Source organism: Perca fluviatilis, chromosome 22 (genome assembly GCF_010015445.1).
Source record: "Perca fluviatilis chromosome 22, GENO_Pfluv_1.0, whole genome shotgun sequence".
In the NCBI taxonomy this organism is placed as follows: Eukaryota; Metazoa; Chordata; class Actinopteri; order Perciformes; family Percidae; genus Perca; species Perca fluviatilis.
The window spans coordinates 20,862,720-20,878,950 of NC_053133.1; the positions used below are offsets into that span (position 1 = coordinate 20,862,720).

The 16,231-nt window shown below is 40.2% G+C and overlaps 2 protein-coding genes across 4 annotated transcripts; one reads left to right on the forward strand and one right to left on the reverse strand.

The window, feature by feature from the left end:
• Positions 1-2,123: 2,123 nt before the first annotated feature.
• Positions 2,124-10,233, reverse strand: zgc:111976 (uncharacterized protein LOC553663 homolog). Of its 3 annotated transcripts, none has more exons than XM_039790186.1 (17): positions 9,963-10,233; positions 8,983-9,068; positions 7,859-7,934; positions 7,712-7,766; positions 7,439-7,565; positions 7,339-7,367; positions 7,145-7,216; positions 6,977-7,051; positions 6,153-6,229; positions 6,014-6,076; positions 5,805-5,925; positions 5,186-5,310; positions 4,944-5,062; positions 3,281-3,479; positions 3,057-3,152; positions 2,797-2,899; positions 2,124-2,568 (listed from the first exon to the last, which is right to left on the reverse strand). In XM_039790186.1, exons 2-17 carry the CDS (start codon positions 9,064-9,066, stop codon positions 2,217-2,219), a joined length of 1,773 nt encoding a protein of 590 aa, XP_039646120.1. In that variant the 5' UTR covers positions 9,067-9,068; positions 9,963-10,233; the 3' UTR covers positions 2,124-2,216. The 3 variants fall into 3 exon arrangements, with proteins under 3 accessions (XP_039646120.1, XP_039646119.1, XP_039646121.1); XM_039790185.1 differs by lacking the exon at positions 9,963-10,233 and adding an exon at positions 9,260-9,533; XM_039790187.1 differs by lacking the exons at positions 6,977-7,051; positions 9,963-10,233 and adding an exon at positions 9,260-9,533.
• ralaa (v-ral simian leukemia viral oncogene homolog Aa (ras related)) lies at positions 9,570-15,953 on the forward strand. Its single transcript, XM_039790188.1, has 5 exons — positions 9,570-9,722; positions 11,542-11,775; positions 12,106-12,314; positions 12,526-12,700; positions 12,782-15,953. The coding sequence occupies exons 2-5, from the start codon at positions 11,662-11,664 to the stop codon at positions 12,902-12,904; spliced, it is 621 nt and encodes a 206-aa protein (XP_039646122.1). The 5' UTR covers positions 9,570-9,722; positions 11,542-11,661; the 3' UTR covers positions 12,905-15,953.
• The last annotated feature ends 278 nt before the right edge of the window (positions 15,954-16,231 follow it).

Here is a 16,231-nt window from a genome sequence, read left to right on the forward strand (position 1 = left end):
TCTCCTCCACTGGATTTAAAGAGACCGCAGACCAGGGAGGGAGATGTGGATATTTAAAGAAAGATAAGCCAAAGACAGACTGTGACTCACAAACAGTGGTGGAATAAGTACTCAGATCTGTAGCTAGCTAAGTAAAAGTAGCAGTACAAGTTAAAGTCCTGAATTCAATTTGTCCTACTTTTAAAAGTACAAATTATGCTTTAAAGCACCACAAGTAAAAGTAGGCCTACTCATTATGCAGATCTGTGGCTCATTTTAGAATAATGTATATTATAGGATTATGATTATTGATGCATTGATATGTACATTACTTCAATGTTGCAACTGGTAATTATAATTACTATGTATACTGCCAGGTAGCTTGGCCGGATATAGTTTTATCTTAACCTATAACACATCGTCATCATGTATTTATGTCATCACAGGTGTGACTTTAAGAGATTCAACCAATCAGAATTGAGGACACATACTCTCCTAAATATTCTGAGGATATAGTCCTGCTGAAAGAAGAGAATGCTTTAACCACACATGTGGGAATGTGTCTATGAATAGCAGCAACACAGTTCATTGGATATGTAGAAGTAAAGTCGCTGGACGGAACCAGTTGTCTGCTGTTGACAGGTGACTTAATATTCTACATACATGTTGAAATTCCTTTCTAAATTCACACAGCCCACAGATCTGCCGAGGATAACATGATATTTCTGTCTATGACTTACGTTCTCTAATTAGATACACAGGTTAATATAGCTCTACTTTTTTTATATATCTCAAATATTATCCTCTAATCAAAATCATAAGAGTCAAGAGAAGCCTCTCTTTTATTATGGTACAATGTGAAATGCCTTTAACTGAAGATAAATACAATAAAAGTTAAGGTTAAAAAAAAAAAATCTAAATCTTATGACCTTATGATGATCTTTACTGTAAGAAGATTGAAGATATACTGTAGAGGGAATGCTAGTTTTAAACTAGCTCGCTAAAGTCAATGGGCAAACTCAAGGAAGCTATAGACCCAAAAACTGTTGTTTTTTTAAAAGCAAACAGATTTTTTATTATGGTGGCATATTTAGCTTTTCTACATTACAGCAAAATAAGTCCGATATACAGTATGTGTGCTATATTGGTAACTGTCTTGGCTGGCATCCAGAAAAATTAAGTTATAAGACTTGTGGAATGGAAACTCCACAAAAGGTATTGAACCCATAAACTTTTCACACCAACTTTCAACTGCCATTTCTTTATTGTACAACAAATATTTATGTTAATGTGTTTTATAAAAGGGGAGAAAGTGTGGTGTGTAATATTTTATGGATCACAATCGAGCCCTATCGTTACCATTTATGCATCCAGCAGAGCCATTTATTATTTTAATGTGTAGTGTGTTGATCTCTACCTTACTCTTTACGAGCCATAAATAATGCACGTTAACGATGTTTGATTGGCTCACATGGTACCAATAAACTGTCTGAGAGAGGTCAAATGCCAAACCTCAAGCCTTTCACAGGCAGCAATCTCTGCCACACTGGAATGCATAGTAAGAAACACTTCAGCTTTCTGCAGGAGATGCATCTCTAACTGACAGAAAATAGAAGTTACACATACAGTATGTTTCATGGTAACCCTAGTCTCGTTTTGCCAGACCTTCCTCCACAGTGCTGCAAAGGAGTGTCTGGCGAGTCCACGCAGTATTCCGGGATGGAAGAAAAAAAAACGTGCTGTGGTTTATTGTAATTTCTTTAAACCAATCACAATTGTCATGGGCGGCGCTAAGCACCGGACGGAGCCACGGTGCCGCTGCAAAATAGCCTCGGGAAGGAACTTGTTGTGGTGGAACGTGTAGGTTCAAAAGTTGTTTTAGTCGTGCAACAGTAAACTCAGATTGGACAGATAGTCTAGATAGCTGTCTGGATTTACCCTGCAGAGATCTGAAGAACAGTTAACCATAGTCCTCAGAAATTGACCAGAGTTTAAAATTACAACACAAACAAAGCGGAAGGTAGCAGACGTACGGCTGAAAAGAGTGAAATCTGGCGGAATTTCCGGCAGCACTGGAGCAATCCCGGAAGTGGAATGTCGTGGATATAGACTATGGTAAGCCAGATGTCAAGTGTGAATAAAACTTGCTTTAGCCAAAAATATTTATTCAAATCTAAAAATGACACATTATAAAAGGCTTAAACTTAACGTCATCACATGTAAACACACATACAGTTTTAGATCAGCTCTGACAGTTGGCCACTATTGGTCATCCAGTGTGAATACACACCCACAGGATCGAACGGGTAAGGGTTGACAGCAGGACTTGTGTTTATTTCAGGAAGGAGCTCAGAGAGCTCAGACTTGTCTACAGACGAACCAGAAACACTGAAGCTGCACTCTGGCACAGCTGCACTCTGGGACAACGTGGTCAAGGCGCCGTTGGTGTCGTTCACAGCGGTGCTTGAGGGAGCCGAGTGGTCATTTTCGGCCTCTGTGGTGGCAGGGCGGCTGGGAGAAAGTGGAGCAGGGGTGATCTTCTCTAGCTTGCTGTATAATGTCCTCAATGTAACAGGAATGGACATGAACCTGAGACAGTGTTAGAAAAAGAGATCCAGTTAAGACCAGAATGCAAGGAAAAACTTTGGTCCATTTTTAATCTACTGAGCTTATGTTGAAATCAATAAATGCAAATCAAAACAGTATCAGATTTTCCTCATGACGCAAAATGTGGAACCTACTAAGGAGGGAGGCCCGGAGCCATCATTCTCTCAACTGTAGAGAAATAAGGGGTAGATAGAAGTCATAAAGCCATACCTCTTCATGACAGTGGAAAGGTATTCATCCAAAGAAGCATCCCCTATTCCTGCCCCGAACAAAGTGCAGGTAATCTGATGCAAACCAGATACGTTCACCAGCACTGTGGCCAAAAAACAATAGTCATATAAGTCAGATTTCTATGCGATTATTTCCATTACCTTAAAAGTATACACCCTATGGGTTAACAAAAAAAAAAAAAAAAAAATCTGAGTCCAAAACTAATCAGATAAAAGTAACATTCTGTGCCAAATGCTCACAGACAGCGAGGGAGTCGGCGTCAGGTCGGTGGAAGGTAACAGAAAAGCTGGTCTCAGACTCCGGGAGGACTTCAAAGTGCAGGTCACATGCCGAATCTGATAGCAGAATTCATCAATAAACCATCACATAACTCATTAATGATTTCCTTTTGATTATTTCTGCCAACTTTGCATGGGCGACCTTGTCCAATTTAACCGGTTTTGTGACGTTAAACGCCTCCTACCTGTTCCGGCACACTGAGAAGTGATGCAGCTCCTCAGCAGGGTGTTGATGGCACACTGATGTCGAAGCAGGTCCAGCAGGGCCGGGACTCGGGCTGGGTGAGTGAAGGGAACACTGTCCACTACAGTCCCTCTCAGGGCAGGCACCTCCCATGCATCTCCAGGGAGGATGTAACTGTGCATCACACCACCAGGAAGAGGCTGGACAGAAAAAGTATCGATTAATTTTATGTCATAAAACAGGGGTCTTCAACGTTTTTTTTTTTAAAGGTCCCATGGCATGAAAATTTCACTTTATGAGGTTTTTTAACATTAATATGAGTTCCCCCAGCCTGTCTATGGTCCCCCAGTGGCTAGAAATGGTGATAGGTGTAAACCGAGCCCTGGGTATCCTGCTCTGCCTTTGAGAAAATGAAAGCTCAGATGAGCCGTTTTGGAATCTGCTTGTTATGAGGTCATAACAAGCAAGGTTACCTCCCCTTTCTCTGCTTTGCCCACCCAGAGAATTTGGCCAACCCATTAGAGAGAGACATCATGGCTTTCAAACGAGAAAAGTGGCAGTTGGTCAAGGCCACACCCCCACCATCCACCTTGCCTCTCCCACTCTCCTCCTCAATAGCTACAGACACAGAAATGGCACATCCTAAGGAAAGCTCATTGTAGGACTGGCTCTAGTGGCTGTAGTTCTGCACCAAAGCTGAATTTCGGGAAAGAGACTTCAGATACAGTATTAGGGGACCACTAAGGTCTATATAAAAGCATCCAAAGAGCACCATGTCATGGGACCTTTAAGCAAAGGACTCCTTAGTCTACATATATCAACGACATTACACTTCTGTGATTTTCCGGAAATTCCGCCGGATGTCTTTCATTTCGGCCGGACGTCTGTTACCTTCCGCTTTCTTTGTGTTGGCATTTTAAACTCTGGTGGATTTCTGAGGACTGTGGTTAACTGCTCCTCAGATCTCTGCAGGGTAAATCCAGACAGCTAGCTAGACTATCTGTCCAATCTGAGCTTTCTGTTGTACGACAAACAACTTTGAACGTACACGTTCCACCAAAACAAGTTCCTTCCCGAGGCTATTTTGCAGAGGCCTGTTGCTCTGTGTGGGGCCTAGCGCCGTTCAAGACGATTGTGATTGGTTAAAGAAATGTCAATAAACCAGAGCACGTTTCTCTTCCATCCCAGAATGCTGTGTAGATTCGCCAGTCCCTCCTCTGCAGCTCTGTGGAGGAAGGTCTGGCAATGCAAGACTAAGGACCCCTTAACTGAAAGAGAGATGGAGCAGTTGCATATTAAACTGGGCCTGACACACACACACACACACACACACACACACACACACACACACACACCACCCCCACCCACACACACACACACACCTTACCTATAGGCCAATAAGCCGCTTATCAGTCTGGATTTATATTTGCTAATAATATGTTGGATTCATGTTAAGAGTTTTTAATTTTTTTAAGAAAAATTAAAAAGAATTAATAATTTGGAGGCCACCCTGCATCGACTCTGAGGAGCCCTTAAGGGTCCCGGACCCACCGTTGAAGAGCCCGGTCATAAAGTACATCTAAAGCTTGCATAGTAGTTTAGCTTGAAATGAACCCAGTTACCTTTCACACTGAGCTTAACACAAGTGTGTTGATCCCACATACCACTGTAAAAATAATATCCTGCTCATCTAATGTCTCCCCATTGCTGTTTGCACGTGAACGTCTCATGAGAAGCTTGGGTAAGGGCGCCCACTGCAGGTCAACATCTGGTATGGCCACATCTATGACATATTGCAGAGGAGGAACAAGAGAGCATGTGATGGAGTGATGCTTGTGGGCTATACGTTCAAATAGAGAATAAAAATAAATAAATAAAAAATAAAAGCATACTTTTTTACACTGACCTGTAATGTGGCTGAGCTTTTTCACAAAAGACAACATCATTGGTATTGCGGGTTGCAGTTTGAGGAGAAAGCAGGCAGGCAGCGCCTCATGAGGCGCCTCACTCAACGTCAGGAACACAGGATAACTGCCACAGGACACAATTTTACTATAAATGACTAAGGATTGACCAATTATCGACCCTGGCCGATTATCGGGCAGTTTTCTAAAAAGTGCGCTACTTTGGCTCCGCTACAGCTCTGTGTCCATCTGCTTCAGTTTCACTCACCACTCAGTCTGACTTAATGTCCCACCCACAACACTGAGTGTCTTTTACTGGGTATTATGTTCAAAGTTTCTAATTTATTAAATAAGTGCTTAAATCATTTAAACAAAGTTTTGTGTTGGAGTTTGTAACATTCCAAAATCTTAATTTTGATTTACAGATTTTCATTTTCACTGTAAATGCGTATCGGTTCCAAATATCGGTTACATTAAATGCCAATAATCTGCATCGGCCTTGAAAAAAACAGTATTGATCGATCCCTAATAATAACACCACCAGCAGTGTCATTCACATTCACTCTGGGATGTCAAATGAAAGCATCCTGTTGAGTGAGAGATTAAACAGAAACATGTCACCCATGGGCATCCAGCTGTGGAGGCTGTGGGATCACAGATGCCATCTGAAGCATGTGGGTCACATCACTGGCACCAACCGTCACCTGGGCTGCCTGGACGACCATCTCTGTATCTGTCATTTCTTCAACAAAAAAAAAAATTAAAATAAAAATAGGCATCTTTTGAGGAAACAATTGTTGAAGGCCCTTTAAAGACTTGACATGTCTTACGTAAATCTGAGGTCTTCATTCCATCAGTCGGGGGGATAAAGAACTGGATCTTCATTGGGCTATCTAAAGTGACAAATTAAATATTAATGGAAGAGAAAGATGTATGCATAACATGTTTTTACTTCTTGGCGTTATGTACCTTCTTTTCCAGCTATCAGACACCCAATCCTGCCATTGTTAATCATGTCAGCTTGGGGATCAGAGTCCTTTGGCAACCTGAAAGCAGAACATCTGCGCTAATTCCAATTTGTATTATCGCTGTAACAAACTATTCATTTCTCGATTGTTTTGTTTGACATGTAAAAAAAAAGTATAAAAAGCCCATGCAAGCCCCCAGACTAAGTGATGTCATTGCCATTTTATCCAAATATCAGCCAAAATCTAATATATCTAATTTACTATCATATGACGTGTTGAAGAAGTCCCGCACACTGTTCTTTACGCATGCAAATACTTTATTTCACAACGTTTCGGTCACACAGACCTTCCTCAGGTGAATTTAAAACGAAACGTTGTGAAATAGAGAATTAGCATGTGTAATGGACAGTGTGCGGGACTTCAACAAGTTTTACTGATAACCTTTGCCTTTTCCGACACACCTGCCCCGGAAGAGAGGTGTGCAAAAGTGCTTTTGAATCGACTATCATATGATTGGGGGGGGGGGAAGCAGCAAGTCCTCAAATTTGAGAAGCTGGAGCCGGTAAATATTTGCCATATTGCTTGAAGCAATTAATCAATGATCTATTATAGATGCCGATAAATTGTTACAATCGACAAGTCAATTAATCGACTAATTATCGCAGGTCTTATTGCACAAGTTTTTGGCCATTCTTTTGCATCTTACCGTTAACCTGTTGTTAAGATTTCTGGCATTGTGTACCTTTGTTTTTTGGAGCTCCTTCATGATCTTTTAACTTAACACGTTTATTTGCACTCTTTCCTCCTTTATCTTATGTCACTCACCTTTGTAAATGTGATATTTGCTGCAAGTCTTTCCCGAGGCATTGCAGAGATGCAAACAATTTTAATTTGCTTTCACTAAAACAAAAACATAAAAAAAAGACATAAAAGCTAAATGACTGCAAGAGGCCCAAGATTTTAACAGTTTAATAACATTTTAAGAGTAGGTACTTGTCTCCAGGGATGTTGTACTGGGTGTAGAGGCCTGCCAACTTCCCAGAGAACTCGGCAAAATGTTTTGACCTGTGGAGAAACGGTACAATCAGCACCTAATGCAATTTATCTTTAAGTAATCATTTAAATACCACCGTCATCTTGCAAGCGAAATGTCAACATTTAAAATTTAGCATCGCTCTAATGCTTACCTCAGCGGCTGAAGAAGGGACTCACTGGGCTGCAAGACAATTTCATTTTTATTATCAGGAGTAAAGGGGAGTAATGTGAATTGCAGTGTAATCCACTTACAACAGGGAATCCTCCATGTGGAGCCACTTTCACCTCCTTCGCCCCGCCACACGGCAGCAACACCACCTCCAGGTAGAACAGATCGGCTGTCAGGTAGCATGTGGCCTCAGTAATGTGAAAGCCCATTCTATGGAGGACAGAATGTGAATGTGGGAGGAAATTTGTGCAACATTGTATTACAAGACAAAATTGAGCTCTGTTAAATAAAATAACAGACTAATAAAAGAGATCTTGTAGGGCTTTGGAGTCAAATATCAAAAGTCAACCATCTACCCTTGTTGTTTGGCAATCATTTCCAGGCGAGACCTCATGGTATTCATAGAGGACACTGAAACATACAGAGGCCGACTTACATGCAGGTGAAGTGACCCAAATGTACCAAATGTATATAAAAGAATCATTGGAATATGGTTTGTTTACCAGTTACCACTTCCTGGAGCCTTTCCAGAGATCTAGCCAGCGGCTGACAGGGTTTGGATTCATCTTTGGGTTTGTCCTATTGGGGGACAAAGGGAAGAAACAAACAATGGACCTGTTGTGTAAACAGTCTTTGGTCCTCCCAGCCCATCCCATGACACCACGGAAAAGGGTAATGTTGACATGTGGACGTTTTGCACTTTGGGATGGGTATGTTTTTAAAAGACAGGGAGGCTGCCACACATGGGTGTGTGAAAATATTGTGCATTGCACTCAGTGCTACGTTCTTGAGAAGCCTGGATCAAAACAACAAAAACAAAAAAAATCTTCTTCAGTATCACTGCTGGCAGGAAAGCATATGATTGGCCCCAGCTGCCTTATCCCCTTGGACCACACATCACTTCAGACCACCAAGTAATCAACCAGACTCCAGAGACTGACCACTGCCAAGCTCCACTTTGTATTAATCCACAAGTATTATCTATCCTGCTGCTCCAACCATGGCAAATCTAAAAGAAAACTAACACGCCCTCTCATTGCCTCAGCATACACGTTAGTATAGAAGTGCTAAAACACTTTAAGAGCAACTTTGCAGCCTTTTTTTGTTGAGTGTAAAAGACATTGGAATCTATGAAGCTTTTCATGTTTGGCCCTAAACCTGTAGCCAAATGATATCCATCTGAAAGTGCATCTTCTAATCAACATAAAGTGATTGTCTTGCAAAGCAGGGCAGTTTAAACATATAGAAACAACAGAACCTTAAAAAACCCCAACAACTAGGCCTAACTGTCAATGCACAAACTGATCCAACAACAAAGAAGTGTGTGTTCCAGGATAGATGATCTCATTTTCAGTGCTTGACCACACCAGTTACTGATTTGCAGCACATCATCATATTAGAGAAAGCCACCAAGTAACAAGTTTAATAACTTATATTTAAGCAATCCTCACAATTTTTTTGCATTGAACTAATAAAAAGGGGCATACGTTCAAATAATCCTGTCAATGGGAATTTTGTGTGATCTCCATGATTTGCACTGTGGTATTTAAAATAAAAAAATTAAAAAAAAAGGTTACAGCCAACACGCTGATGCAACAGAGGTAGAATTCACTGCAGTTTGTCTTACCATGCATCTTCGGACAAGCTGAAAGGTTTCATTCCAGGTCTTCTCTGCAAATTTCAAGTGCAGCCCAGAGATTATGGACTTCATGACTAAAGCATACAGAAAGAAGAAAAAACACTCACAGTTACATTATTAAAACGTCAGTATATCTAGAAGCTTAATTTTGAAATAGTCCTTTCTTCCAATATATTTTTGGGTTACAAATTTGCGTTTGGAATTAATGATAAAAAAAAATTATTTATTTAAAACAAGAAAAACAACAACTTTAAACCAACATTACCTGGCTCCTGAAAATCACTCTTGCTGATTTGACAAAGGGTCTCCACTTGAACAAACGTGCCAACATTTATGCGAATTATCCAATCAATTATCTTGCATGTTTAATCCACTGCCCTTAATCTGTATTTCATGTTCACCCACGAAGCGAAATAACATATTTAATAATAAATAAATAAATGTATTATTATTTATACCTGTTAAGCGATGGTTTTAAAAGTGAGAAATTAATGTTACGTTCACACAAAAAGTAAAACTGAGTGTGTCTGGTTCTCCCATGCGGGCGGGCGTTGTCAAACGGAGCCAAACCCACAGGACGTGCAGTCAGTCTGCTGCTAAGTCTCTGGAGGTAGCTTGTAGGGAGCTAGCCATGAGCTAACAAGTAGCTAGCTGAGTCTTCTCATCTTGCCACCATAATTCAACCTTTGTCAGACGTCGTGCCAAGGTGAACACCATTTAATTTACAGGTAGGTGATACTATTCATTCAAATGCTGCTGTTGTAACGTTAACGCTTGCATGTTTGCTCTCTTCTTCTTTTTTACGCTGCATAATGTAACGTTAGTTGTGATTAGCTGCTTGTTATCGCTTGCTAGCCTTTTTGCCTGTGTGGCCAGCCTAGCTGTGGCTAGCGAGGATCGACCGAACATCTGTTGCTGGGTATCCGAGTTTAAAGATTTGTCTTTTAATGAGTTATCTGAGCCCTTACCTTCATGTTGAACTTCCTCAAATGTTAATTAACGTCCAGGTGACGTGAACTTCCTTGGGTTGGTTAGTTAGCTTGTTAGCCGCATCGCCCCACTGTAGTCAACCTGCTGTTGACATGTCACCAGCTAACTTGCTAATAAGTTAATATGATCATTAGAGTATGTGGCGTTGTTATTTGTGATTTCAGTCAGTTGTGGTAATAATTAAGGTAAAAGTGTCGCTTGCTGAACTAACAGCATAGACCTTTTTCTATTGTATTGACGTGCCAATAAACGGTTATGATGACACGCCTAATTAGAGCTAGCTACACCCAATTATGAGGTCAGCATTGAAACCTATACTTGGTGTTGTCATTGTAAACATGTCTTTAAGACCTTAACTTACCTAACGTTACTTAAAATGTTACATACTGTACGTATCGACATGGATTAACAGACTACAAACTATTTGGTAAGAAGAGAACTAGCCTATTTCCTTACTTAAGGGGGTTTGAGGTAAAAGAGCATTGCCTCCCGTACTAAATCATAATATTGACTTTAAGTGCATACACCCCTTTTGTTAATTTGTATAATGACCTATTGGCTGCACTCCCATCTTTATCCCTGATCCCCAGAGGGCTATGTGGGGCTGTGGTAGGGAAAGGGCATTAACACACATGCCATGGTATTCCCATAGTCCTCTTGGACTGTCCACTATAGGAAACTGACCACTAAATGACTTGCGCATATGTCAGATTTTATCCAGTCCAGTCCTGTCAAAATAAAATAAAAATACTGCCTGATGTTACCCAGAGGCTCTAAAAAAAGTTGTATTTCTTTGCTAAATGGCTTTTACAGGTTCCTCTTAAGCTACTGGGGCTTTGCCTACTGTTTGCTTATCCATATGTCTTTAGTGTTTTCTCAAAGCATGCCACAAGCAGTCTTTTGCAAATTTATTTGTGGTGGGCTGATATACAGCATGTGAAACTTGTCTGCAAAATAGCATTGCATTAAGCTCTTGATTTTTGGCATTTTGCTGATCTATAAAATTGACCGTAAATTCACCTTTCGGGCCGACCTTTTTTTTCTCATAAACTTTCTTGTTTGTGCAGATGTCTGTTTTGTTTGGATCACCAAAATAATTTCTTCATATTGTATAGGGAAATACTGCCATAAGTATTATTTTTCCAGTAATGAAATCTATTTCTATTATGCTTTTTTGTCCTTGCAAAGAAAAAGTAAAGGGACAGTATTCACTAGCTACATTAAGGGACATACTGTATAATCTTTCTGCAGACACATAGCTGCAGGGAGGAGTGATAATGAAAAATACTGATTATAAAGCAGTTTCTAATGTATCAATCTAGTGCCAGGGGTGATTAGAACATTTTATCTTGCTGTAGTCTTAACCAGGACAGAGAATAATCCTCTGCACTACATTTATAGTGGAAAGGCAGTTTCTCCTGTTTTTATTTGATTGCTACAAGACACAAGGATGGCTTTGCAGTCTAACTGCAGAAATGGAATCTAGAGGCACGGAAATGATGATGAAACACATTAGGATTTCTTCTCTCTTTTCTTTTTCTTTTTTTTTCTCCCCAGGAATTATCATTCGGCCTCCTGTTGCAGCTGGATTTTACCATCTTCATTTCACAATCCTTCCCTCCCGCACCACTTTGAACTTTCTACCTTTCACACTCGGATCTCCTGGTACACAGAGCCATGGCAGCTGCAAAGCCAAAAGGGCAGAACTCTCTAGCCCTTCACAAAGTGATAATGGTGGGCAGTGGAGGAGTGGGGAAATCAGCCCTGACGCTCCAGTTCATGTATGATGAGGTGAGCAACTTGCATCACAACAGTCAAGTCAAATTCCCAAGTTGTTGAGGAAAGTTTCTCTTGTTTGCATAATGGATAGTTTATATCCATGACGTTCCACTTCCAGCATTGCTCTGGTGCTGCCGGAAATTCCGCCGGATCGCGCTCTTTTCGAAATGCCAGTAAACCAGAGCACGTTTTTCTCCCATCCCCGAATGCTGTGTGGACTCGCCAGTCCCTCCTCCGCAGCGCTGTGGAGGAAGGTCTGGCAAAGCGAGACTACATATTGGGTGACTAAGTTGACCACAGTAGTTAACATGTGTTATTTTTATTTTTTTTCCCCCTCCATAGTTTGTTGAAGACTACGAGCCCACCAAAGCAGACAGCTACAGGAAGAAAGTGGTGCTGGACGGAGAGGAGGTACAGATTGACATCCTCGACACAGCTGGACAGGAGGACTATGCAGCGATCCGGGATAACTACTTCCGCAGCGGCGAGGGTTTTCTCTGTGTGTTCTCCATCACTGAGCTGGAATCATTTGCAGCAACAGTAGACTTCAGGTCCGGCAGCATAACGATATTTTAACGGGACAGTTTGTCATCCATTAGAATGTAATGGGTATCTTTCCCCAGCTAAAATGCATAGACAATGTATGCTGTTTTTTTTATTTTTTATTTTGGAACCCCCTTAATTTTACTACATGTTTACCTCATTTACTTTAGCAAGTAGTCTGTTTATTTCTTTTTTTTTATTCATTTTTTTTCTTCTCAGAGAGCAGATTCTGCGAGTGAAGGAGGATGAGAACGTGCCCTTTCTCTTGGTTGGTAACAAGTCCGATTTGGACGACCGACGGCAGGTCAGCGCAGACGAGGCAAAGGCACGTGCTGAGCAGTGGGGCGTGTGCTATGTGGAGACCTCTGCCAAAACCCGTGCCAATGTTGACAAGGTACGCCGCACTGGCTAAGTTTACATTGTCGACATTGAGCAAACGGAGAAACGTGAACCCCTTAACTGTTTATTTCAACAGGTGTTCTTTGACCTGATGAGAGAGATCCGGGCGAGGAAAATGGAGGACAGCAAAGAGAAGAATGGCAAGAAGAAAAGCAAAAGTTTGGCCAAGAGAATTAGAGAGAGATGCTGCATTTTATAGTGGAAACAGCGAGCAGGATGGCTGCTTATGTACATATACATTTCTCAGACTTTTGCATTTATTTTGTGCCCATACCTGACCATGACTTTCTGTTCCTGGCTAACAGGACATCTGACCGTGTGTCAGGGAGTAGTAAGGTGGCACTCCATACACCATTTATAGCTCTAACTTTTTATGTGCTGACACTCCAAATAATTTATGTTCTCTCTCTCTCTCTCTTACTCTGACCACATTACAGAGTTTAATAGATGGATGGTGTTAAATATAGGCCTAAGCTTGACAAGAGGCTAAGCCCTGAAATGTTACAAAACCTGTCATTGTAAAGTTTGATGTGTATAATATATTCAGAAAACTGTGCAGTTTAAAAGGAAAGCTTAAGTGTCAGAGCCAAGGTTTTAAAATTGGGGAAATTGTAACTGGAGCTTGGGAAGGAAATGTAAGTGAACAGACTCGAAAGTGTAGTGTCAACCCATTCATCAAGTGCCACCAAGAAAATGTACGTTGCACTGGTGAATCTATGAAGCATTTTAATTGAAGAATTGTTATTAAGAGCCGGGATTTTATGCCATTTCTATTTGTTGTTTTACACCTCAATTTTGCCACCTGGTAAGGTTATGAACACTTATTATTTAATCTGTGAAGTCAAACTTTTTCTTTCTTTCCTTGTCCTCTATCCTATCCTTTTATTGTAATTTAAGAGCACTAATGTTTCCATTTTCTTTCCTCTTTGCGTCACTTTGTTGAGTCCTCTCAAATGCACGCACAGCATTAATCACTACCCTTAAATCTGTGAGGGATTTTACAACACTTGAACCTTTTTCAATTATAACATTTCAGAAGTTTTACCTCACTCGGCCAATGACTTTCATTGCCCTTTTTGTTGTTGTTGTTGTTGTTGCTGCGATAAAGGAATCCCTGGTGCTCCGATAAAAGGCGATTCCATGACCCTACATCCTTTCCATGCTGTTTTTAAACACCTCTTATGGTTGATAGAATAAATTGCTTCCAATCATGTAAAGATTTATTTAGCCAATTTTACTTTTCCTAACTCAGCCTTTTAATCACCAACCTTGTAGTCCCCTAGTTTTTTGTTTTACTCAAATGTATATTTTAAAAGCGACTCAACTGGAAATAAAATAACGGCTAGATAAATTTTAAGTCATTTAAAAATCAAAAACGAATGCAGACTTCATAGAAGTACGGTGATACCTGTCTACTGAAGTTGATCTCAGTCACCAAAGAAAATTGCCAGCTAGTACAAACAAGTGCCCATTCGTTAATGGAAGTAAATGATAACTTGTTATAGTGAGCATCAAAAGGAAGCACTGCAGTGTTCATTTCAAATCTACCTTTTGTAAAACTAATGGAGGCAAAAGTTGAGGAACTTTAAAGAATTTCATTGTGAATGGCCTGGGGAAATATTAAGTTACGAGGTATTTAGTAATTCATGTGCAGTGCATCACTGTTGCATCTCTTTGCATTGTGAATGTGAACCCTCCTGCCATACCCATCCTATTTGCCTGTAATCTTAGCCTGCAAATGATGTGCAGAGACTAGAGGTCATTGACATTCTACTTTGTTTACCTTTGTTCCATTTTGTGCAAGGCTAAACCCGATGTTATAAAGCTGAAGTAACATCTTAATGAACTACCTGATTAATGAATTTCCACTTGCTCCTCGTGCAGTCGTTTTACAGGCAGGTGAGGAGTGAAGCATTGTAAACAAATTGGCAAAATGACCCAGCTATAAATGATTAACAGCTAAATTGCAAAGACCAAAACACACTGTGAAATCTGACCCCATCTCCCCCCTCCCATTTTCTTAGTTCCCTTTATGACTGAGCCACTATTTTTTTTTTCTTTTAACTTATATTAAATAACTTATTATTATTTTATTTTTTAAAGTCAGACCACCTTCCAGAGGTTGTTCACTCTGCTCCAGTTTAAAGAGTAAATGTACAGCAACAGCTCAATATCACATAAAAGGATTTCCTCAACCAATAGGATGCCCGACGCTGGAGTCTATGCAAAATAAAATGATTGTTGTAAATGCAAAGAGGAAGAGAATATGAAACTTGGGAACAAATCAAAACGGTGTCAGTGAGTGCACTGAACGTTTGAGTTCCGAGATCTGAACCCAGCTCAGAAAACCCAGCATCATTCAAACATTGTTTTACTTAACATCGTCTCATTGATTCCCCGAGTGAATACACGAACACTAAATAATCCCCGGCTTTGTTTTGTCACATATTGCAGTGTGTTAATTGTACAAAAAAACAACAACGCAGTAATGCAAAACATGTCTGTCTGGTATGTCTTGCTAACTGAAAAGCACACAGTAGAGAGAGTTAGAGTTTAAAGATACGTGAGGCAGACCCAAAATGTTTGGAACTCCTGGCATCAGAATGTTTAGAAAGTAGTTTTGGGTGAATATTTTTTTAAGGGCTAACCTCCAGTACACCGTACCATGAAACACACCTGAAAGTTAAAGTGGCAGGCACTTAAATCTTGTTATGGCATACCTTCCTCAGCTTACGGCCATTACATTAACTGCTTTGTGTCTTCATCGTTGAGGATTGCAGAAGCCACTATGCTTAAAGTGACCACCACAGTGCTTGCTATACTCTTATCATTGCTGTAACAGGCTAATATTGTTTCAGTGCTTTTTTTCAGAAGAAAAAAATATTCATAATTCTATTCTTTGTCTTCATGTTAATAGACTTGATGACCCAAATATGTTCAGCGGGATTTAAGAAGTGATACTAAAACAGATTATTTGTGGGAAAGCTAACTGTCCTCAAATAACTTGTTTTGCCTTTTATATAAATACCCTTGGAATAAAGAACAGACATCTATGTATTTGATTGGATGGTTGTATGTATGCCATCAATTAAATGTTTCCTTCATGTTTACTTACTTTGAACATGTACATAGCCACTAATGTAGCCTATCTGTTAGTGAATGCCAGAGGTGACGCTTACATTTCAATTAAATTTTTTTTTGTGTGAGTTATTTGGAAATGGCAAATAAAGTGGATATTACTAATAGCATTTTCCAAATGTATTCAGATATTCTTCGTGTGGAGATGTATGTCTTGCATATATACACTGAGCAGGCAGAAGGTTCCTCTGGGACTTTGGACATGTTGCTGCTCATATTTCTGTGAACACACTGAATCCCACCACCAGCGGACCCTGACCTTTTTTATTGATCCGATGAAGAAAGAAAGAAGTGCGTAGCACTACTAACACTATCCAAGCAGTGAATTCTCATATATCTTTTTACTCTATTATGTCATTTTCTTATGACTTCACCTCAAACTTGTCAT

Excerpts from the sequence above, each read along its gene's own strand:
- zgc:111976 (XM_039790186.1), bottom strand. The coding sequence starts at position 9,066 with ATGAAGTCCATAATCTCTGGGCTGCACTTGAAATTTGCAGAGAAGACC. Across the intron at positions 7,368-7,438 it reads CACATGGAGGATTCCCTGTT|CCCAGTGAGTCCCTTCTTCA; the intron begins GTAAGTGGATTA and ends ATTGTCTTGCAG. Across the intron at positions 7,217-7,338 it reads TCCCTTCTTCAGCCGCTGAG|GTCAAAACATTTTGCCGAGT; the intron begins GTAAGCATTAGA and ends GTTTCTCCACAG.
- ralaa (XM_039790188.1), top strand. The coding sequence starts at position 11,662 with ATGGCAGCTGCAAAGCCAAAAGGGCAGAACTCTCTAGCCCTTCACAAA. Across the intron at positions 11,776-12,105 it reads TCCAGTTCATGTATGATGAG|TTTGTTGAAGACTACGAGCC; the intron begins GTGAGCAACTTG and ends CCCCCTCCATAG. Across the intron at positions 12,315-12,525 it reads GCAGCAACAGTAGACTTCAG|AGAGCAGATTCTGCGAGTGA; the intron begins GTCCGGCAGCAT and ends TTTTCTTCTCAG.